The following is a 23,049-nucleotide window of genomic DNA, read 5'->3' on the forward strand; positions in this document are numbered from 1 at the left end:
ATACAGTTGATTATTCCCAACATCTCTCTGGGAGGTGAACCTCTACAGTACAATTGCCCTTGACAGTCAACAGAATGAGGAAGGCATCTGCTTCTCTCTAGCCACTTCACTTGCATTATACACATATAGTGTACTTGAACACAAAACTATACCTAACCCAATCCATCTCTCTTCCTTTCACTGCATTCACATGACTTTTGCTGCAGGAGAACTTTTTTTTAGAGGTAAAAATAAAAAGGAAGATGGGAAAAAGAACAATTAACTGAAAACAGGAGAAAGAAAACACCGTGGGCTGAGAGAATTTTCCTGAGGCTTCCTGTATTCCACACACACAGTTAACATGTTGACTCTCCATCTCTGTCTTGCTATCTCAGAGATGGACCTTTTGGAGAATGAAGTAAATATAAATCAACTGTAAAGGAGCCACTTAAACATCCATTATTGTTAAGAAGAATGTCAGATTCATGGAAATGCTCCTGCACCTCCCAAACACCTAAACATGATTCCATCTTTGAGTATCTTGCTCTCATGACTTTACCAAGTTTCAGTCACTGTCCTTGACAAAAAAAGAAGTGAAGCTCCAAGTTCTAAGTATTTACATTGTTTTTAAACCAATGTTTTTTAGGCTAGGAATGCATACCTTTTAAAAGTAGTCTGCTCCCTTTTTCCTGGTCCTCTTTTTATACTGGTATTTTCCATTCCCTATTGCTTTCCTGGCTGCCAGACAGAGCTCATTAACAGTCAGTGGCTTTGCCCACAGAATCCAGTGCAGACCAGTGCACAACTCCATAATTGCAGTTTCCAGAAAAACAACTTTCTGCTGACAAAATTATGCTTTAATACCCACCGATGCTGCAACAGCAAGTAGAAAGGGTTTTCACTAAATTCGACAGAATTCAAACTTGCATTGAGACACATTTCGTCTCCTCCTCCACATGTCACTGACTCTCCCACTATGCATCTAATGTGGGAAAAGAGCAGATTTAGCAAAAGAGTTGCTGTGCAAAAAGCATCCTTTAACACCCAGAGAAAGGAAGAATAAAAAAGCTGCTCCCCTGCACAATATTCTAGATACATGACTGGATTACTTGCACATTTGGGACACTGGAATAACTTCACATGGACAGATGATATTGTTTGGTCTCTGGTGGGATGAGCCTTGACTGCCAGGAAATTACATCACATAACAAGAGACTTATTTATTCAATTAGTTATTGTTATGAAAGTAACTATGCTCCCCATTGGCCAAATATAATTAAAACCTCTGCTTTTATCAAACTATCAACTGTTTGTCCTCCCTGAAGGGTACACTATGAAGTGAGGTAAAGCACACCAGAGTGGGCCCAGATGACAGCTCAATAGTCCTTTTTATTAGAATAGCTGGCTTTAGTGTCACTGCCTTTGGTCACAAGTCTCAAACCTGCTCCGATATAAGCTTGTGCTGTCACAGAACATTTCCTAGTTCCTGTGAACTACTAAGACCAAAAATCCATATTTTGTAGTTACCTCAGGCCCCAGACGGACACAGAAAAAGCAGGAGAAACATTTCAGAACTTGCTAATAAAGTCTATTCCTGATCAGCTAATCTTCGCCTTAATGCTACACTTAAGCATTTTATGTAAAATGTGCCAGACTGAAAAAGTCAGTGTCACATGCAAGAAGTGGTCCGATCTTTCTTGGACTATTAAGTATTTCCCATGAACCTGGACAGACAACATGGAAATAAATTAAGTTATGTTACCAAAGAACATATTTGGAATTCTACTTTAAAAAAATCCCCCAGCACAGACCAGAAACTCTTAATTTTGACTTCTAGGATGCCTGTTCACAAGATGACTTAGAAAAAGCCATTTCTAAATATCCTTCTATTGATCTTTTTTTCCTGAATATGTGTGTTCACTCTTTAGGCATACGTTTAACACACCCTTCTCACACAAAAGGATTTTAAGCATTTTGGGTGATGTTTTGATCCAAGTGAGCTAAACTATAAAAGATAATATTGTGCCCTGAATAATAAAATTAAGAAACAAAGATTTCCTGACTTCAAAATTTAGTTCTTTTAAGCAGACAGGATTCATCAAAGAGAAAATATATTTCCTGCATATATGTTTTATCAAAGTATTTTCATGTCAATTACTTTACAGGAAACAATTTATCAATTATGTAATTTAAATAGTATCTTAAATGGTGTATTCTTCATTGCAGTTTCTCTGTGTAGAGCCACTGACTGACTCTACATAATTAACATTACCCAGAAGAAAGAAAAACTTGTATCTCACTAAAACTTGCTGTGTTTTACTGCAGAAACAAGATGCAAGTGAGCACATGTTTTAGACTAATCCTTCCTATAGTCCATTTCAAGTCTGGCATGTTGTAACACTTCATGGTTACAAAAACCAGTTCTTAAAAATGAGTTCATGGTTAACATACCTCAGAGGTCTGCCTCTGGGTTTCTTGGAAGAAAACTAAAGCTTCAATAGTAGCGTTAAAATGTGAAATGAAAGGAAATTAAAACCGATAACTGTTATCCCCATTTATCAATCAAAGTAACAAGTTCAAATTTATATATTTTGAGGAACTACAGCTCCTCTCAAAACACATAACTTAACCAACAGTTTCATGTGTCCATGACAGCAGCACTGTAAATATTATTTAAGGGAAACTCAGAGCCTTTGTTAGCAAAGAAAGTAAAATATAAATTAGATATTTCAAAAGTCCAGCCAGAAAAGCCTTTTAACATTTTAAGAACAAAGATCAAATTTCCTTTTTCTTGTCCTATTCATTTTTTTTCCAATAAGATAATAGTGCTGTAACGTAAGTAGACCAAAATCAGCAGCTTACAAGCTCCCAATGTGGCTTACACTCTAAGAAACCTATGCTTTCCTAAACTGATAAAGGCTGCCTAAGAAAAACACATAAAAACACTACCCCACAATGGTCTAGCATATCATTTTGTATCTCAGCATAAAAAATAACACTAACTTCAAACTGACAATCACAAAGTTACATTTTAGTATAGCCCAGATGTATTTCAAACCTTACTATAGGCAAAGAAGAGCTCTCCAGTCAGCTGTCCTGTAATTCTGTACTGCAGCAGCTACTTGTGCTCTGCATTCAGTGTGCTGGGAGGCATCACACATGCTCTGCATGTATCTAGGCAGTGGCTGTGAACATGGGCACACAGCAATCACACTGCTTCCTGGAACCATCAGATTATTGCCATATGCTAATCATCTACCATGAAGACTTACTAATAACCCTCCTGGATGTGAGAAGCACCAGAAGCAAGTTGCCACCACTACAACTAATTCAGCTGGCTCCTAACTGTGCCTTGGATAAAGCACTGAGGGAACATGTGCACTCGATCCAGCTACGGGATGGATGGGAAGGATCTACAGGAGACAGTCCTCTTTCATCCGCAGAAGAAAGTATGAAGTAAGCGATCCAAATCATTAAGCCTATGTCTTAAACAGCTTAGACCCAGCAACTCGGCCCCAAAACTCCAACGTTCAGAAATCCTCCACATGCTTAATAATGCCATTTTTAAATACCTGAGCAACAGCATCTCACCTAAAGAAACATTCAAGGCAAACCAAATAAATTAAACATAAAACAGTAAAGAGCACCATAATTCTACTTCCTGTCTACTCATTTCCACAAGCCCCACAACTTCAAATGCAATGCTAGAAGGGGCCATCATTAATCTTAGCCCAATCGATTCAAGAACAGAAGTAACTTTGTCGGGTTTAACAGAAACTAATACTTACAAATACTAACTCAACCATGTATTATTTATGTCATAAGAGGATTCTGACTTTAACTGAAAAATAAACACAATAAGAAGAAAAAAAAAATCTTACTACTTAACTTTTTCCCTAAAGGAAACCATGGTTATGACAGCATCTGATTCTAAATCAGAATAAAGGACAAAAAAGAAACTGAACTCCACCCCAAGTAATAACATTAGCCTACCTGTGGAAGCGAGATTTTAGTTGCATTACCCCTGAAAGAAGGATCTTTGTTGTTGTTTGTACAAAACAGCTAATATGGCTCCCCTCTAGTCTTAAATTCTGGAGAAACAGTAACACCTTCAACATAACACAAGGCTGTATAAACACCGTGGTACAGCACTGCTACCTTGGAATTCTGGCAGATGACATTTAATAATGGCTTAGTTACTCAACCTACCAGAAATGCACTTTTGCTTTCAACAGCTGAACTAAAATTAGTCTAACAGTCACATATAATGCATTTATATAGATCAATCCTGAGATATTTAACACAAACATACTTGTTGGGAAAACACTGCATTCTCCCTAACACCATAATGAAAGAAGAAAACAAACCAAAAAACAACAACAAAACACAAAAACCCTCCCAAACAAAACAAACAAAAAAACTAAATACCAAACAAACAAAAAATACAAACCCAAAACCAAACGAAAACCTCAACTCTGTCTGGCTTCCCTTGCCCCTCTACACATCTTTCTTGCTTACTTTTTTTTCTTCTAATGCTTGCTGGTGTTCTTCATACCCTTTGAAACGTCTTACATCTGTGATTATATATATATATATATATATATAAAGTTAACATCTAAAGCTTCAACTGAAAACAAAAAAATATCTGGGATTAAGTTTGACTCTAATTACTTTCAGTAAACAAACTTTTTTTTTTACCACCACAGAAATATCTTTTGAACTTTCAGGAAAACAAATGTAAGTTTTGGAGGCGGGGCGGTGCATATTACCTTGAGGATACTTAATGCACTTTGAAGATATGAGCATGGAAGCAAAAGTGAAGAGCCTTCATTTTTTTCCTAGTGGAAGAGTAAATTATGACAACACGCATACCAGTTAAGGTTTGTTTTACACATATCATGAAACCGTAAAGACAGAAAATACAACAACCCACTCTAACAGCATCTCAGGAAGAACAGTGTATGTTTTTTTAAGGAATTATGATGACATCTGACTTCCTCCTTTCTGAAGGGTGAGGGCACTTTTCAGAGACGTCTCACACCACCGCAGAGACCGGCACTCAGGATTTAAACGTTCCGGGTACAGCCTTTTAACTTCACCGAGTTTCGCTACCTGCGGGACGGCGAACCAGTCGACCGATTCCTGGAGCTCTGCACAAGTTCGTGTCCGGTTCCCGGCAGAGCGCGGCCTGTCCCGGTCGCTGGAGCGGCCCGGCCACCCGCAGGGACATTTCACAAGAGGAGGCGGTTGGGGCAGCCGCGAACCGTCGCCCGCAGCGGGGAGGGGCGGCCCCGGCCCGGCCCTGCCTCCCATCCCGCACGGTTCTCACCGTACGAGGCGGCAGCCGGAGGAACAAGGCGCGGGAGACATGAACTCCTCCCCGGGCCGGAGGGGGAGCGAACCCCGCGGCAAACGAGTTGGCGCACGCCCTGCACGGGGGGAGGACTCGCCCCTGAGGCATGGAAAGGAGATGGGCCCCCGAGCGCTCTGCTCTGCCCCGCCCGCACACAGCGCCCCGTCCCATCCCGCGCAGCTGCACGCTGCAGCCCGCAGACAGACCCGCACCTCAGCTCACCTCACCTGCCGGGCCGGCCACGGCGCCGCTGCGACCCTGGCCCCGCGGCGGCCACGCCCACACTGACCGGGCACGCCCCGCCCGGGACGGCCGCGAGCGAGGCGCGCATGCGCAGACTGCCCGCCTCCCTCACTGCCCCGCCCGCACTGGGCTGGCGGCCTGGCCGTGGCCTAGGCGTGGCCGCGGTGCCGGGGTCAGGCCACGGCTGTCGCTCGGGGCGGCGGCGGGCCAGCGAGCGGAACGGGCGGTTGTTGCTCCGGTTTCCACCCTCCGCCCGGGTAGAGCTGAGGGACGGACCGGTTCCTCCGCTGGGGAGGGCGGTGCCGGTGCTCGGTAGAGGTGGTTGCTGTCATGGCGGCGCTGGTGCTGGCGCGGCCGTTCCGCCGCGGCCCCGCCTGCCTGTGGAGGCTGCTCCGGCGGGAGGCGGGAGGCGCGACTGGCGGCCCGTGGGGCCGGGGGCGGCTCGGAGCCCGGCGCGGGGCCGGCGGGAGCGAGGTAGCCGGGCTGCCGCTCTGAGGGGGCCGGGGGCGCGGCCGCTGCCAGGGGCTTCTCACGGCCGCGTCCCCGCCGCTCAGCTGCCCGGGGCCGCCCGGCGGGCGCTGAGGGGGGCGGTGGAGGGAGCGGCTGTGGAGACTTAGCGAAGGGCTGGTTTCTTTTGGCAAAAGTTGGCATCCCTGTGCTCGTTTGGAAAGGGCGAGTTTGCGTTTTGTTTCCTTCTTACCTTTTGTTTGCTCCATAATTATGGTTTATTTTCAGGCTAGTGCTGTGTTTGTATTTTAAAGCACAATTACGAGCCTCTGTTGAAAAAAAAAATAACCCTCCTGATGGCATAGTGTTTTAACTTTTAAAAGCCTTTGTTCGAGATCTGAAATAAAACTGTTGTTAGTAACAGGAGAAACTTTTTTAATTCAGTGTGATGATGTTTATTAATACATGTCTTCTGATCCCATGCAGGTGCTTAGAAAAAGCCTTCAAAGCGGAGTTGTGCTCTCAGCAGGGTCTTTTTTAGTTTATGAAGCTCACAAGCTGATTTCTGGCTTTGCTGAGGTTCATGCAAGCTTCAAAGGTAATGATTTCAAATTCTGCAGTACGTAGGTTATTTTAATGGGAAAATTTTTAGTGGCAGAATGATTTAGGAAAGTAGTGTAATGCTTTTCATTTTTTCCTTCATGACTGCATGCAGTGTGCTTCCTTGGCAGGATGCTTTTGAATTGCTTCAGGGTAGCCTTGTAGCAGTTTAACAAGTGCTATCTTTCAAGCGTGACTGAAAGCAGATCTAGTAGCTCATCCTGTGTAGGTTACAACAAGGTCTGTGATATCCAACTTGGTCCTTAAGCTTTAAATAACTCTTTCTGAGAAAGACGTGGCTCAGTTAGGGATTCAGACCAAACCTTAATCATTTTCTAGAAATTGTAGTTCAGGTTTTCAATATGAGCACAGTGCTGTTCCCTTTTAACCTAGTCGAACAGCTCTGAGGTTGCCTTTTGCTGAAAAAGGAGAAGAAAAGCCTTGCTTTACCTACCAGAAAAGACCAGAACAAGTGATAAACTATCATTTTCAAGATCAGAATAAAGGTAGTCTCACTACTGGAAGACATGCTCTGCAAGTGTTCCGATTGTGAGAGGAGCTGGAAGACTTAGAACTTGTCTGTCACACTGTAAATTAAGAGGTTTTGAGAGTAAGTCTAACTGAATGGAGATGAGTCTAACTCAAATGTGTGCTTACTGTGTAAATTAGGTAGTAGTCACTTTAGATGACTTGTTTCTGTGTGTCTCAGACAATATTTTAGATGTTTATGCTTGTAGAAATAAAACTTAGGACAATAGACTTTTGAATGGGTAAGGAACTGTTTCATTTGCTGTAGTAGAAGAAGCTTCAGTGAATAAATTTAAGGTAGCTATTCAGTACACAAATAAGAAAATTTCCCATAAATAACACTACTTAGTTGGCTCTGGTCTTTTTTAGTGCTGTCATTTGAATCTGGCATTTACAATGCCAAGAAAAGCAATGTTAGTGTGCTTTCTACACAAGGCTAGTAGTAGAAATGGTGAAAATAAGAGTAAAAATGAAATACCTGAAAAATACTCTTAAAGACATAAAAGCCCAATAATTTACATAAAGCACTTGGTGGGAAATGTGTTCAGAAGTGTATGTTCTAAGCAGTTAGTCATTAGATACACTAGTAGTGTTCAGGAAGTCTCAACAGGCAAACCTAACAGTTTACTGGAGAAATACTGAAAATGTACCATGAAGCTAATGTTGGACACTAAAATCCAAAGTCCATGTAGACCGTTATCTTATCTTATCTTTGCAATGATTGGTGGAAGGCATTTAGAGATGGCAGGATTAAAAATTATCTAGAATGCTCTCCTGATCTTCAGTGATTTATATTCTAAAATCTTTTTAAGTTGAAGAGAAGGCTTTTGTGTTTTTTTTCTTTTGCAAGTAAAACTGTGCTGCTGTGAAACATGACTACCATATTCAGGAGATAACTTGAAAAAAGAAAGCTTATAAGCACGATTTTTCCAAAGAGGGGGAGTAGAGCTTATATTTTGACTTAGAAGTTTGATCACAGACCCAGGAGTAATACCAGAGAGACAACGCACATAGCTAAAAGTTCTGTAAGAAACTAGACAAGGCTTTTGATGTGTTTTTTATTTTATTTACAATCTTTTTTCATTTTTTTTGTGTTTCAATATTGGCGGAAGAGTAAACTCGGAGTTTGTTCTCCTCCTGTACAATTCTGTACTTCAATAGAATTACCTATCTGCTTCCTTTTGGATATTTTTCCTTCTAATTCAATCTGTTCTCATGTTTGAAGCCTTTATTGTTTGATATTTTGTTTTCTGGAATGCTGCTTTGTGTACTATATACATATTATATTTACTTATAAATCATCATATTCCACCAGTTGTGGAAATATTACACTCCCATATTTCTGTTGACAGCGTTTTAAGTGTTCTCTAGAAAAAGAATTTAAGCATCATAAGAACAGTGGGTACTTAGTTCATAAAGTGGTACCCTAGAAAGCCAACTCTGATTTTTCAAAGTATTCTTGCTTTTAGTATCTTGAACACCTAAAGGTTTCAGTAGACAAACTGTATTTTTAGAGTTATGTTTGTGAAAATCTTAAAGACGTCAAGCAGAAAACCTTTGAGCAGTGTTTCGTTTTGCCTTGTTGAGGAAGATAATGGGACCCACTCAATCTGCAGTCATATTCTGGCAAAACTATGGAACCATATTGAGAATGAGGAAATAATAATAATAATAATAATTATTATTATTATTAGTATATTTAAAATCTGTACGTATAGTAATGAAAGTAATGAAAGGGCTTTGTTACCCTCAGATATCTACTGCAGTTGCTTTCCTTGTCATATTTTTCTTTTTTTCTTTTTAATTTTCTGTCATTTTCACTAAGAGGAAATCAGATTGCTTCTAGTAGTTTGCTGCATTGAGAAAGGCACTTTTGAACGTTAAATCCATGAAGCATCCAAAGCTCTGTTGCTAAAAGCTGTTTTGTAGTTCCACAAGAGAGGTGTGTATTCATCACTCTTTCTCTTCCTAGTCATTTGTTGTAAATGTAGCTTGTTCAATCCTGCTGTGCATATAAGTTGTTTGTAATGATGGAACTACATCATTTGTTTCAGCTAGGTTGTTTGGTTGTTTTCTAAAATGTTTTGTGTGTACTATAATGTTGTAATTACATGTAATTTGTTCTTCTGTTTCCACAATTTTAATTCCTTCTTAAGTGGAAGAAGTTATAGAGCAAGCAGACTACCTGTATGGGAGTGGAGAAACTGAAAAGCTGTATCGGTTGCTGGTTCAGCATAAAAATAGGTACTTGATTGCATTGAGACATTGCTGTGACTTCTGTGCTCTACTGTATCTATTTTTCAACTAATGTTCTCTTGGTGGTATGCTGCAAAACCTTGCTTTCATCGACTTAATTCTTTTTCCTCCTGATGGAAAAATGAATGAAGAAAGGACTGGTAGCTGTAGAAGGTGAGGGTTAACACTCTTGGTTTTCAGTCCTGCAAAGGAGGGGTTTTTGCTTGTTTTGTTATTTTAAGAGTCCTTTAAAATACAATGCAAAACCTCATCATGTGTTTACATATTACTAAAAGATCAAAGTATCTGTTTGAAAAATTTTTGAGAGTCAGTGTTTCATTTCTTTTTCATTGCTGACCGGCTGTTCTTTCTGTTTTCATGTGCCTGATGTTAGGATTTGAGTCTGAACAAAAAAAGCCCTTTACTCATGTAATTCCGTCTTAACTGCACAAAACATTATTGATAAGCAGAGTGGGACAAGCTGCTTAAGGAAAAAACGGAAAATGCATTGCAAACTGCAGAGGCCATTGCTTTGGAGGAGACAAGGCATCTCACTGCTAGAACATTTCTGGAGGAAAAATAAACAGTTCTTTTCAGTAGTTTTCAGATTGTTTGAAGTTTTTTTTGTTTGTTTCCTACCCCAGCCCTCACCCCCTTATTCTTGCCAGGGGCACAAATATAATGCCTGGGAAGCTAAAATGAAGGTCTTAGCCTGTAAGAGATACCGTGTCATAAACAAGGTGCTAACTTGCTACTAGGTCTATAACAATACTTATTCTGTGACAAGTAATGATTCCAGTAGCAGTAATTAATATTTTTGTGACTTGGCTGAAAAATGAGTCTGCTAGTTCTGTGTTGCTGTGTTAATTAGAGCAGAACTGCTGTGCTATGAGCAGTGACTCAGTTTTATTCCAGATAAGAAAACTGGCTTTTATTGATATATTGAGTTTAGCAATTACTTGTGTATGCTTTTAAATATTTTTGGTTTCTGGTAGTTTTGAGTTCAGTATTCCACTGGAGGGAGGAGAGGGAGGCTCAGCCAGAACCTCTGAAAGACTTTTCAAATTTAAATTTAATATTAAACTCTCTAGTAAAATAGTAAGCCAAAATTAAAATGGTAGTTAGGTAGAAGTCTAGTAAAGTGCAAATAGTGTTACAAAATAGTATGTTAACAAAATAATAAAACTTAAAATCTCTTATCTTTGGCTATAACATACCACACACCATTTCATATAGTGATATAAATAACTATAAATTTACAGCTTTATGTGGTGATGGTATTCCTATTCTATGTTTTTTCACTGTTGCTTTAGGAAGAATTTCATTATTTAAATACAATTATAGGGAAAAAGATCCATAATATTTTGAACATTCCTAGTAAACATTAATATCCAATCAGTGGAATGCTGGAAAAAGTACCATCTAGCTAGGAACGAAGTAGTTCTTGTTTTCTTTCTGGTGTGGTACTGTTCAGTTTTCTCAATATGCATCTTTTTTTGAGAAAACCAAGTCCTTTCCTTCAGATGCGTTTGCTTCACAGACCAGAATGGCAGAACTAAGGTACTGTCAGACAGTCTATAACGGAGGGATTTTATTTTTTGTTACCTTTGGGTTGTATAGAATGACACATATTTTGTTGTATTATTGCCCACCTGAGATAGGTATTGAAGGACTGGTTTAAGAACTTTGCTTGCTTTTTTTCCATTATTGCTTTAAAACGTTTATGTTTCTGTTCGTAACTAGTGATGACGCAGAGTTGTTATGGCGACTGGCGAGGGCATCACGAGATCTTGCTCAGCTTAGCAGCACTTCTGCAGAGCAGAGAAAACAACTGGCGTATGAAGCCCTTGAGTATACAAAAAAGGCACTTGAAAAGAACGAATCAAATTTTGCAGCACACAAGGTGAGCCAAGCAAAATAACTGAAATGCGTTCTCTGATTTCTGCCAGTAGAAACCAGAACAAATGTCCTTACGCTGTTTTGGCAAACTTAAGCATAATTTCACTTTGCAGTTGAGAATGAGTGAGACTTCTAACTTCCGTGGAAGATCAGAGTTCAGACATTTGCAGCTAAATTTCCTGTATACAGGAAACAGAAACTGGTAAATGTGTGCAGGAATATGGAAAGAGGTGACTAATTAGATTGATTACAGCTGATGTAATCAGCTCATCCTTCTCTAATGTAGCCTAAAAAATGTCATATGTGCGCCACATTTCGCATGCTGTTCTGTGCACAGGAGTAGCTCTATAGAGTTTCACTGCAAAAATGTCAGGCTCTGGCTTTGTTCTGTGCCTTTTTTTTTTCTTTATGCTGCTTCTCTCACAGGCAGAGAGGTAACAAAGTGCAGTCAGTTGTGTTGGTGTCGGGTAAGAAGAGGAGATTGAGTCCCTTATGCCTGCAGACGAGCGTGTTTCTCTGGTGCAGCCTGAGCTGTTCATAACAAATGCTTCTTACTTATTGTCATTTAATGGTGGTGGCAGTTGCGCTGGTTTTTGTTTTGTTTGTTTGTTTTTGATTACTGTAATTTAATAAAGCACTATAGTGCTTTATTAAATGTTTTCTTTTTGTTCTTTGAATTACAGTGGTATGGAATTTGCCTCAGTGATGTTGGAGATTTTGAAGGAATCAAGACTAAAATTGGAAATGCCTTTATTATCAAAGAGCACTTCGAGGTAGTGCCTATGAAAGCATTAATGGGTCCAATAGGTAGAGTGTGTGAGAGTTGTGAACTATTTTTTTGTGAAAATTTCCGAGAATATTTCTGTTCAAATTTCTTGGTGAAACTTCATTTTTTGGGTTATTGTAACAGTCCGGAATGCCCCAAAAACAAGGAGTACAAAGGGTCTCCTGCAGTAAACTAAGCCCCTGAAAAGAGAGTCTTGAAATAGCTAAGTGCTTTTGACACCTCTTAGGACTAGATGCAATATAACTGTGCTATTGAGAAATGGATGTGTGGCCACCCTTTTAACTGTGGATTGTATAGCAGTGAAGAACAAATACTGGAGAAGATAAAGGACTACTGTTTTTATATCACCAGAAATTATATAAAAGTGTGAACATGCCAAGTCTCACATGAAGCTTTTAATGACCTACTAAACAGAAGTACTTAAAAATCTGTCAGTGTCTTTAGTTTTTTGGAGGTGAGCCGATTCAGTTTTGCACTGAATAAATAATCTATCATCTTGAAAGTCTACAAACCATTGACCTGGTTTAATGAACAATAGTATTACAGGCCTACTTTTTAAATGTATTTTAATCCAAATGTGGCAGAACAACTTATAACATCTTGTGTTTTTCCCCCCTCACTAGAGAGCTGTTGAACTGAATCCAAAAGATGCAACAACAATTCATCTTATCGGCATTTGGTAAGGTGTATTTCAAATAAAAGTTAGCGTGTAGTAAAGAAAAATGCCAGAATATAAAACATCTTACATGAATTGCAAAAAATGTTTGGAATGAGTTGATGCAAATGTGAGAACATATTGAACACGTGTAGGACGCCATGCCTTGAAAAAGTCTGGCTGGTAGTTCTTATGCAATTCAGAAAGATGAAAAAATTTTATTCGATTTATTTGTTTTACTGTATGGAACCATTAAAAGCTCATTTTGAAGACATGAGTATGTTTCCATAGCAGACATCAGAGATGTGAATAATAACTCATTTTGTTCTACTGATGTGAAGGGAGACAAAACATTGAATTTACATCGAATTTCAGAGATTGCTGCAACTCGGTGCAATCTATGTATTGTGCAAAGCTGTCGAAAGAGATGTGTTCCTAAAATACTTCCATTATCATCTGTCATGATACTGTACTTTAAAAGTTACATTTAAGTAAAGGGAGCCTATAAATACTTATGCTGTAACAAAAATATCTGAAATAGAATTTACAGCTCAGTGAAATTGGTACTAAGAATGACAGTTACATAGCAGGCGAAGGGACTGGAAGTACAACTTTCCATACTAACCAGGGAATTCTGTGGCAGTGGGGTGGTAGAAAGCAAGATCTTTATGTGTTAGTGAGAGACTCCAGGCAGCATTTCTGGTTATTTGTCTGAAAGAGACCAAAGGTACTACATTGTTTTACAGAAAATCTCTACTGTCTGAGAGACTGAAAATAAATAAAGCCAATGTATTTGTAGCTTTAAAAAAAATACTAAAAACCACAGCCACTTTCTCTTTCATTTTTTTCCTGGATTCTTTTGAGTATCAGAATAAACTGCAATGTGCTGCTCCAGATTTATTTTTTTTTACTAGTTTATAAAATTACTTCAGTTTTTCAGCATCCACTTGCGATTCCCACATGACCCAGCCATTGCAATAATCCACATTTTTCAATAGAAGTGTATGCCACCAACTAAATGACCCTCAAAGTTACTTTTGAGATAGGAAGCCTGTTCGGGAAAGTGCTTAAGATATTGTTCCTAAGGAAAATAAGAAAAGATGATCAGAAATGTGAGATTATTACTGCATTTGGCATTATACTATCCCCATATTGTGTATTTAAATATACACATTATTGAATTTCAGAGTGTCTTCATCTGAAACTGGAATTTGGTATCAGCCAGTTCTTGACTATTTTTCTCCTTTCTAGTCTGGGTTGAACCTCTTTTATTGGCATTTCTGATACTGCACATCTGATGGCTAAATTTCAACTCAGCCTGGATATTCCATGCCCTGCCACCCATCTCCTCTGAACACTTCCATATTTTATGTATTTATTTTTCACCTCTTCCCAAGAGCTCTGTTTTCCACGGTGAAGAATATTTTTCTACTCATTGTGGGAGGGTAGTAAAATGAATAGTGTTTAAGGTTTACACCTGGAATGTTCTCCGTATTTGAAATATTTAACAAATGCTGAATCCTTTCAGCATCTCTAAGATTGGTGACTGATTACCTTTGTTATTCAGTAGATAAAAAACAGTGTAGAATGGCCTAGCCTAGAACATAGTAGTTTGATTCTTGGGTTTATTTTCATTCTTATAGATAAAAGAGTCTTTCAGGAATGTACTGCAGATCTGCTTTATATTAATAATTGAGAAAAACAAGGTAATTTTGAGGTAAGGCAATGACGTTACTCAGTTGTGCCCTGGTTTTGCAAATATATGAGAACAATATCAAATACACATGAGTTGTTAAAACTATTCAAGCTCAAAAGCTGTCTCTTCATTAAAAACTGCATTTTCTTTCATATAATGTAATAGCAGCTCCCACTAAAAGACACATCAAAACTTCTTTAGCAGAGCTATGCAGCAACTTCAGACATCTTGGTGTTTTGCTGTACAGTTGTTAAAAACTTGCTTATGGAACTTGCATGTGGCTGGTGTTGTTTTGACTCTTGGACACAACAGTTATCGCATCCAAGATACGAGAATGTTACAGGGAAAGGAGGAAAATGTGAAGGGTGTACACAAATGTTTCCTTTTGCTCCAGGTGTTACTCCTTTGCTGAAATGCCATGGTACCAAAGAAAAATAGCTGCAACACTATTTGCCACACCACCAACCTCCACATTTGAAGAGGTACAATATGAAAATGTTTCACAGATTATTATTCCCCCCACAAAGCTGTTGATAGTCTTCTACTAATTTTCCTGACAAAGCTGACCTCTGCTTATGGATTAAACAGGGACTTGGGAGTCCTTAACTATATAAAATATATAAAAATATAATATATAAATATATAAAAATATAATATATAAAAATATATAAATATATAATGGGGAGGGAGGGACATCTAAAACAGTAAAGATGTTTATTTTTTTTCAGCTATGGCACACACTGAATAGTGAAAATTATTTTGTGTAGTTTGTGCAACAGAAAAGAACAAGTTATATGTAATGTAGTTTGCATTTACTATTATGATCTATTGCAGATAACTGTCTGTACTAGTTCCAGTGCTGACTATTTATTTGGTGGTGTTTACCATGTACTTATTTGATAAGATGATTAGAATTTTTCCCTTTATATTAAATGCAAAAAGTAACAGCTTGTTTTGTTCCTTACCACTAACAAATACCCTCTGATCCCCTGGTTACACACGATGTGGGTTTTTTCAGTTGGAAATGTTTGTTCATCTTAGCTATAAAAAAAATTCCTGTTGTCATATGCCCTGAAGCATACTGTTCAGATGTATTTCTTTTAGGGTGTCTAACGCAGCATCCATCTTATTTAAACACTTGTGCATATACAGACTCTTGAGAATTAAATTGGTAATAGGAAAGTTTGCTGCAGCTGTTATCACCTTTGTTTGTTTAGATCAACCAATAACTGGCCCACTATGTTTTGTTCTTTAAGGTGGTGGGGCCAGGAGTCACTAGCAAGTAATTACACAAGACTGCTTGCTGTGACACAGAAAGCGGTTTAAGCTCCGATTGAAAAAAAGAAATAAAACTTTCTAATGGAATGTCAAGATTTTAAGTCTTGCTGACAATCACCCCTGAAAGAATACAAAGGGTCAGACACAATTTCAAATACTGCAGAATCCTGCCAGTCCCAGCATTGAGTTCTGCAATGCTTAAACTGGCTGAAGAAGCAAACGTGTCCCAGAACCTGTAGTTGAGCCATACTGATAAGACTTCTGCAGTTTCAGTACAAAATCTCTTTTGTAGATACACCCACACTTTTAAGTTCTTTGGCAGTATCTTCCTTCCCAGTAGTAACATCAGGAAGAGGTAGAAATGGACTGAAATTTCTGATGTTCAGGATGGAAAAGTACTTGAGAAGTGTGTGTGGATTTTGGAAAGGTTTATCCTCAAGTAAGAGGATACCAGCTGGTGCTCTGTGGGAATCAGTTCTCCCTGAAGTATTTCTCCACATAATGACCTAAATAATAAGATTTGTTTCATCCATTACATTTATACATGAGAACTGGATGGAGGGAACTGTAGATATGCTGGAAGGTAGAAACAAAATTCAAAATGGTCTTGACATTTTAAAGACTAGAAAAAACATGATCCAATTTGGCAAATACGACATGCTGTACTTATGGAGAAGGTGGCAGGGGAATAGTTGAATAAGTACTAGTTCTGTTGAGAAGATGTCAAATCTGATTGTACATTGAATAAGACCCATGAGTAGCATGCTGAATTAATAAAAGAAAGATCATGGACAGGAAGTCCTTCTTCAGCTGGGTTAAGCGTGTACATAAGGCTTTAGTTTGGCTACTGTGTTCAGTTTATTCTTCATTTTAAAGAAGACAACTTTATATTTTGCAGGCTCTGCGTTACTTCCATATGGCAGAGGAAGGTAATACTTTTTTTGATTGATGACTTGCAATAAACCTCTAGCTTTTAGTATTCTTGTAACAGCAGATCATCTGCTGATGAACATATCAGCCTTTTGTGCTAGTCAACACAATAGACTGTTAAACTGGAATGTTTCATCGCTATCGTCACTTAGAGTGTATTGCGAGTCTTTTTTCAGAATAAGCGTTAAAGTGAAATTTGTACCTTTATTAGTACAAAGTACTCTTCCCCAAGGCATTTGACTGGAATGCAGTGGAGGAAGCAAGCAAAAAAAGGGAATTTTATATCGCTTTTTCTAAATTTTCTTAAAGTTCAAAAGTCCTCTGTATTCTAAATAGAAGAACAGAGAAAGCACACTTTTTATTATTCCAGAAGGTATTTGGATCAGAGTGCCCATCTAACTGGCAGTAAAACTGTCCACATATAAAAGAAATGATGGATCTTTTATTTGTCCCAGAGGGAAGCTATAAGCAAAACTGACTAGCTGGAAGATAAAGGAAGACAAAGGAAGAGAGTGTTCTGTGAAAGATATGTATATAGTTGTATTGTTGGAGTTTAAAGGAAGAGTTCATTGTGTATCTTCCCCTGGGTGTCAGTGCAATTGCAGCCAGGGTGGTCTTAATCTTAAAATTTATTTTAAGAATACCTCCATATATTTACCTATATTTGGCATAACTTTCTTTTACTGGTTTTCTTGACTGATGTTAGTGGTGCACGCTCTGTATCCTTTTGCACAGCTGTGAACTTTGCTTGCTGGCATCTGCTGCACCTCAAATCCTGTATTCAGGTTTGGGCCTCTCACTACAAGAAAGACACTGAAGTACTAGAGAGAGTTCAGAGAAAGGCAATGAAGCTGGTGAGTGGTCTGGAGCACAAGTCTAATGAGGAGCAGCTGAGGGAGCTGGGGCTGTTTAGCATGGAGAAAAGGAGGCTGAGGGGAGACCTTATTGCTGTCTACAGCTACCTGAAAGGAGGTTGTAGCGTGGAGGGTGTTCTGAAAGTATCATTATAGTTCATATTTGTATATCTACTTTCTTTGTACGTATAATGTTACTCCATTTTTAATAGAGTAGTATGCCAATCTTGGGCATAGTTGGAGCTTTTTATTGAAGCTATTGAATACCCTGGAGTACAGCAGGTAGTAGGTCCACCTCCTAAAAGATGAGACAGGAGCAGGCAGTACTGCTGCTGTCAGCCTCTGTTATAGTTACCAACTACACTCCTAACCAGGAATTTACTTATCTTTGCATACTTTTTCAATTATCACACAAGAAGTACAAAATTGGATTACCAGCATTTTGAATCCTGCCATTAGATCCAGCAGCAAAGAAAGCTTGTGGTATAAGTGAGAACAGTGGGCAGCACTAGTCTTAAATACTGTTTGATAGCCAAAGCAAACTTTATAAAAGCAACTCTTAAATCCCTCCTTAAAAATTAAGTGAAATGTGGGTACCAGTGGTTTTAAGTTTTCTTCCTGTGTAGCAAAAGCTAAGCTACTGCCTGTGTGTGCATGGTGAGAAGCTAGGAAACATGCACGTTATTTCTTTGCCAATACTCACTAAGCTGGTTGCATTGCCTGTTGTACCTACAGGGCCTAGAAAAGCACAGAATTTGAAAAGCAAAGCTGTTAAGCTCACTACTTTGCTCTTTGTGAGGAATCTAGTTTCATTTAATATATTAACAAGCTGCTAGCTAATGTAACTGTCTATGAGACCAAAATCTAGGAAGTGTAAGTTTTACATTGGCTTCCTTCTGATCCAAAGCAAAAATAGTATTAATCTTTTCTGAAATAAGTTTTTAAGCTGTGACACTGTATCATGGTTTTAATAGTATGCTGCTCATTATCATTCAAAGCTTTTCTCCTGTCTCCATACAGCAGACCCAAATTTCTACAGCAAAAATTTGCTCTATTTGGGGAAGACATACTTGAAGTTAAACAATAAAAAGTTGGCACTTTTGTGGTTAAGTAAAGCGAAGGATTATCCAGCACATACAGAAGAGGACAAACAGGTAGGGAGTTAAGAACTGTAACAGTACAATTATATACTGTAACTAATATGTGTGACGTCATGGCAGTGGAATATTTTATGAAGTTACCTGACAATAAATAGTTCAGCACTTGTACTCCAGGATCACAGCCAGATGCCAAAAAATTCTAGTATGTTGTAACCACCTCTGAACACAATAGGTGGAAATATTTTGTTAATAGAGAATTGTTCGTTGTTCTTTGTGATGTTTTTTGTAGCCCTAACAACAACCCAGCAGTGTGGTGTTCAAGTTAAGGCAGGCACCTGAGCTAACTTATGTCAGTGTGAGCACAGGTTCACTTTTCATACACCTAAAACTGGAAAGGTACAAATATTCTATTGGAAGAGCTAAAAACTACATGAACAAGAGGAAGAAAAAAGCATGGATGTATCAAAAACTTGCTAGATTGCAGTCTTGCAGACATTGCAGCCCTTCCAGGCCCCGGGGCAGAAATGCAGATGATCTGAATTGAGACAAATGGAAGTAACGTACCTTTGACAGCAAATCTCTATTGCTAGCTGACACGAGGCACTTAATGACCCTTTTGAACTGCTCACAGGGATGCTGGTTTGGCTGGGTAGGCATCTCCTTACTACTTAAACATATAGAGAGTACGTCCAGGACTGTAATCCATTAGACTACACAGACCTAATGCTGTATTCAGTATAAACCACAGCAGGTGCAGTTATCTGTCATAAGTAATCCTGTTGACATCAGGACTAACAAAGCCTGATTTCCAGTTGAGTTTTCTTATGTTTGATTGACCTCTGATTCACTTAGCATTAAGCTGCAGTGTGAGATCATGCTTTAACTGTTACAGAAAACAAACAAACGTGTTGTGACATTCTGAGTGCCCTAATTGTAAGAAACACTTTGATAGCAAAGATCTTGCATTTCACACCTCAGCAAAGCACTACTCGGGGTTTCCTCTGCAGATGCTCTAGTAATGCTCAGACTGTCTCCCAAAAGCGAGCTGCTTCAGTAACATCTTTCAGTAGAACTATGAGTAAGTGTTCTGTTCCTCCAGTGCTTTGCAGAATGTATAGGAATGTAATAGCCTAAAGGAGTGCTGGTTGCAGGAATGTATGTGAATGGTCAGTTCTTCTTACAGCAGTAGCTAGAGGCAGAAGTGAAATCAGTGATCACAAAGCTTATCGTTCTTTAGAAACCGCACGAAAGGCCTTGGGAGTGATTTTTTTTTTTTTTTTTTTTTTAATGCAGTAAGCCAAGTTGTTAAACTGCTTATCTGCTGCAGCACTGCTCCTGGTACAAACCTCTGTTTCCTTATGTCCTAGAGGAGTCCAGAGCTGCTCACCTGAGAGAGGTGGAATTCTCTCTGTTCCCTCGGTGAATGTGTAAAATGCAACATTCATTGGGAACTAGGCTGGATAGTCCACTAAGAAGGAAACTGGGCTGTGGAAAGAAATTGGAATTCTTGTCTCTGCCTTGGCAGGGTTAGGCATAAGTAGGGTTTCTAAACATTTTTTACCTCCGAATATCTGCGGTATCTGGCTTACATTGTCTGCACTGCTTGCTCTCTCAGGGCCACAAGTTTGTTGCTTGGGGTTTGTTTGTTTTTTCAATATAGACGTTAGAGGCCATATTTGAATTTTATGAGACTTTAGCCAGAAATTTCTAAACAAACAGAGTCTCAGAAACAGTCTTCTCACACTTCCTTAGCCACGTCCAGCATTTTGAAAACCCTTGGTTGGCTGGTTATGGTCAGGTGTAGCACAACTGACTACATGCTGTTATTGGACTACAGCAAATGAAGAGCTTATCTGCATTCAACCCAAATAAACCTACTGTATGTAGTAAGTGATTCACACTGAAGGCACTGGTTGAAGGGGTTTTATTTCCATTCATGTTTCATGTGTTGAAAATCTTGAACTACAGGAAGAAAACTTACTGCTCTTAGGAGGGTTCTGAATTTACAGAACTGTGAAACATTTGGGTGCTTACATAGTAAGTTCTGCTAGAAGTGCCTGTAACTACCTGGCACTGTTTTATTATATTCATTTCTTTCAGGTACAGAAAGAAGCTTTGGAGTTGCTTAATTCTATATAACAAGAAACAAGATAATGGGAATTCAGTGCCTCAGGTTTGAGCAGCATAGGAAGAAGACCCCAAATACTACTTTGTTTTATGGAAGCTGTTAATAAAAGTACAGCCTAAACTTGCTGTCTCCATCATGTTTCAATTAAACTGTCAAGTGGAAGATATGTTTCATCATGTGATCCTGTCCGTTGATTTACATGGGAATAAAGAGCTTCATGGACCTATAGGAGGAGGTGAAGAAGGGCATAAATTGCTCAGTCAAACCAAACCTATGCCAAGTTAGTAGTAAAAATCCACAGCCAAGATACAATCTAGAGCGTTCATTCTAGCCTCAGACCACAAACTAATTAAAAGATGTTTTTTTCCCGCTATGGTGAAGTAATTATTTTTCTATTGGTAAATCATCAAAATGAAGAGTTTGATATGTCAAAATTCCCAGGGCGGATGACGTGTAGTGTTCCAGAGATGTTCGTCGAGTTTTCTGCATTCATACACTACAGAAACATTTGCCACATGCAAAACTGCTTCTAGTAGCCCTTGTGGCAGAGGCATCTTCTGTGCCTTTTCAGCTGCAGAAAACAGCACTTGCAAGAAAGCCTATCCAGGTACCAAGAGAAGACTGTTCAGTGTTTAGAGAACGTGAGTTGCTTCCAGTAACAAACAGAAACCATGAACCACGGGTAGTGTTATCTCACCAGTTCCCTCTGATCCCCAGCCCTTGCTGTCTTCCTCCCCCATGTCCAAGTAGAGCTGGAGTGCAAACGGGGAAAGAAAAGATAACAATGCAGTTAGTACTGAAATTCACAGTACACACACCTCCCCCAAAGGAAACAAATTGTTGTGTTGGGTTTTTTTCTCAGGTTGTGGTTTTTTTTTAAGGACAAACTATTGAAGTTAAGAAACACCTAAAATTAGGAAAACAATAAAGCAAGTACATTCTTGTGCTGTCTTTTTTATTATTGTTTTGTTCACTTACTCACAGATTCACAAAATTCAGCAGCTGGTAGTGGGTCACCAAGTCATTCATTAGTGCAAATTCATGAAGTTCATGACATTTAGCCCTCTTAATTGTCTTTTAGGAAAGCCACATGCGCTTCTGTTGCCCAGCCTTTCCACATTTGGTTTTGTGGTTTTTATATATTTTTTTAAAGCTTTCTCCATTCTAACCAACCAGCATAAGTCAGAATTTAAGTGGGTTTGCACTTGAAATTAATTTAATGCCATATTTATGAAAATGGTTTTGCAGAAGGTATTTGGTGTAGTATGAAAAGCCCTGAAAGTGGTGGAAGTTTTTGAAACTCTTCCAAAAAGTTCCTGTAAGATCACAATCTCTTGGGCCCAGAGCATTACGGGTGTTGCCAACGTTCCGTACAGGTTCACAGCTCCACGTAAGCTGTGCATATTGAATATAAACCCTCAGAAGAATCCAGTATGTAGAAAAATAAAATTCTGGCAGAATTCAGTTGCTGTATTGGAAAGATACATGAACAGATATAGCTATTTTTTCTGCATCTACACTTTTAACAGTGCAATATGATATGTTACAGAAGTGTTTTTAATCACATTGTAAGAAATCATTTTTATGTGTGTACAAAATTCTGTATAAGTTAAATGTAATGAAATTCACAGTTACTATTTAAAGCATAATACAAATGGTAACTTTAAACATGTTTTTACTGTATAATAAGGAAGGACGGTTTGCTAAAAGTAGCATTTAATATTCACATGAATAAAGTATTAAATTTTATGGTGTGTTTTTTTTTAAACACGTATTTGCAGTTCAGCAAATGCCCTCAATGCCAATAAAACTAATTTTTAAATGGCTTTATATTATTGTGCACTTAGGACAAACTTGACCTACATAAATGAATGACAGGTTTTAGACATATTTAATTCAGGTACATCTGAATTTCTGTAAGAATTTAAGAGGAATGAGAGTATTTAATACTTAATAATATATCTGTGCAAAGCTTATGTAACTTTCACTTTATTTGGGTTTACTAGATCAAATAACTGCTGAGCATGAACAAAGAAAGCAGCAAAGTTCACATTACCTTTTGTATACCCTTATATCTCAGTTTACATTAATATACTCTGCAAAAGGACATCATGGATTGAAAGGGGGAAGAAAAAACAAACAAACCTGTAAGACACCAGACCAAGAAGAGAATGTGTAATAGTTTCTCTTTTATTATTATTTTCTCTTTTAAGATTACCTAACATCCTCGTGGTAATAACCCAAGGTAATATGTAAACAAATTTCAATGCTGCTCAAATGAATTAAAATATTCTGTTCAGCTCCTACAATAAGTCAGAACAGTGGCACCAATTTCTT

At 38.6% G+C, this 23,049-nt stretch overlaps 2 protein-coding genes across 10 annotated transcripts in view; one reads left to right on the plus strand and one right to left on the minus strand.

The window, feature by feature from the left end:
• The window catches only part of CPNE3 (copine 3), a 28,527-nt gene extending 22,916 nt beyond the window's left edge, over positions 1-5,611 (minus strand). For 2 of the 7 annotated variants that reach the window (XM_080338949.1, XM_080338943.1), the window contains exon 1: positions 5,555-5,609. The gene's annotated coding sequence lies outside the window, so the exon portion shown is untranslated. Of the gene's footprint in view, positions 1-847; positions 964-4,748; positions 4,911-5,544 lie in introns of those variants that run through there. The other 5 variants (XM_080338944.1, XM_080338945.1, XM_080338946.1 and 2 more) reach the window with 5 other exon arrangements.
• Positions 5,612-5,842: 231 nt separating this feature from the next.
• Positions 5,843-20,852, plus strand: RMDN1 (regulator of microtubule dynamics 1). Of its 3 annotated transcripts, XM_080338482.1 has the most exons (10): positions 5,843-6,049; positions 6,509-6,620; positions 9,307-9,394; positions 11,129-11,288; positions 11,968-12,057; positions 12,695-12,750; positions 14,817-14,904; positions 16,599-16,629; positions 18,505-18,638; positions 20,685-20,852. In XM_080338482.1, exons 1-10 carry the CDS (start codon positions 5,906-5,908, stop codon positions 20,721-20,723), a joined length of 942 nt encoding a protein of 313 aa, XP_080194608.1. In that variant the 5' UTR covers positions 5,843-5,905; the 3' UTR covers positions 20,724-20,852. The 3 variants fall into 3 exon arrangements, with proteins under 3 accessions (XP_080194608.1, XP_080194609.1, XP_080194610.1); XM_080338483.1 differs by lacking the exon at positions 18,505-18,638; XM_080338484.1 differs by lacking the exons at positions 16,599-16,629; positions 18,505-18,638 and having other exon boundaries at positions 20,685-20,851.
• The last annotated feature ends 2,197 nt before the right edge of the window (positions 20,853-23,049 follow it).

This window comes from Nesoenas mayeri (genome assembly GCF_963082525.1).
Source record: "Nesoenas mayeri genome assembly, chromosome: 2".
In the NCBI taxonomy this organism is placed as follows: Eukaryota; Metazoa; Chordata; class Aves; order Columbiformes; family Columbidae; genus Nesoenas; species Nesoenas mayeri.

Coding starts and splice junctions, on each gene's coding strand:
- RMDN1 (XM_080338482.1), top strand. CDS start 5,906: ATGGCGGCGCTGGTGCTGGCGCGGCCGTTCCGCCGCGGCCCCGCCTGC. Junction 9,395..11,128: donor CTGGTTCAGCATAAAAATAG/GTACTTGATTGC, acceptor GTTCGTAACTAG/TGATGACGCAGAGTTGTTAT. Junction 18,639..20,684: donor ATACAGAAGAGGACAAACAG/GTAGGGAGTTAA, acceptor CATTTCTTTCAG/GTACAGAAAGAAGCTTTGGA.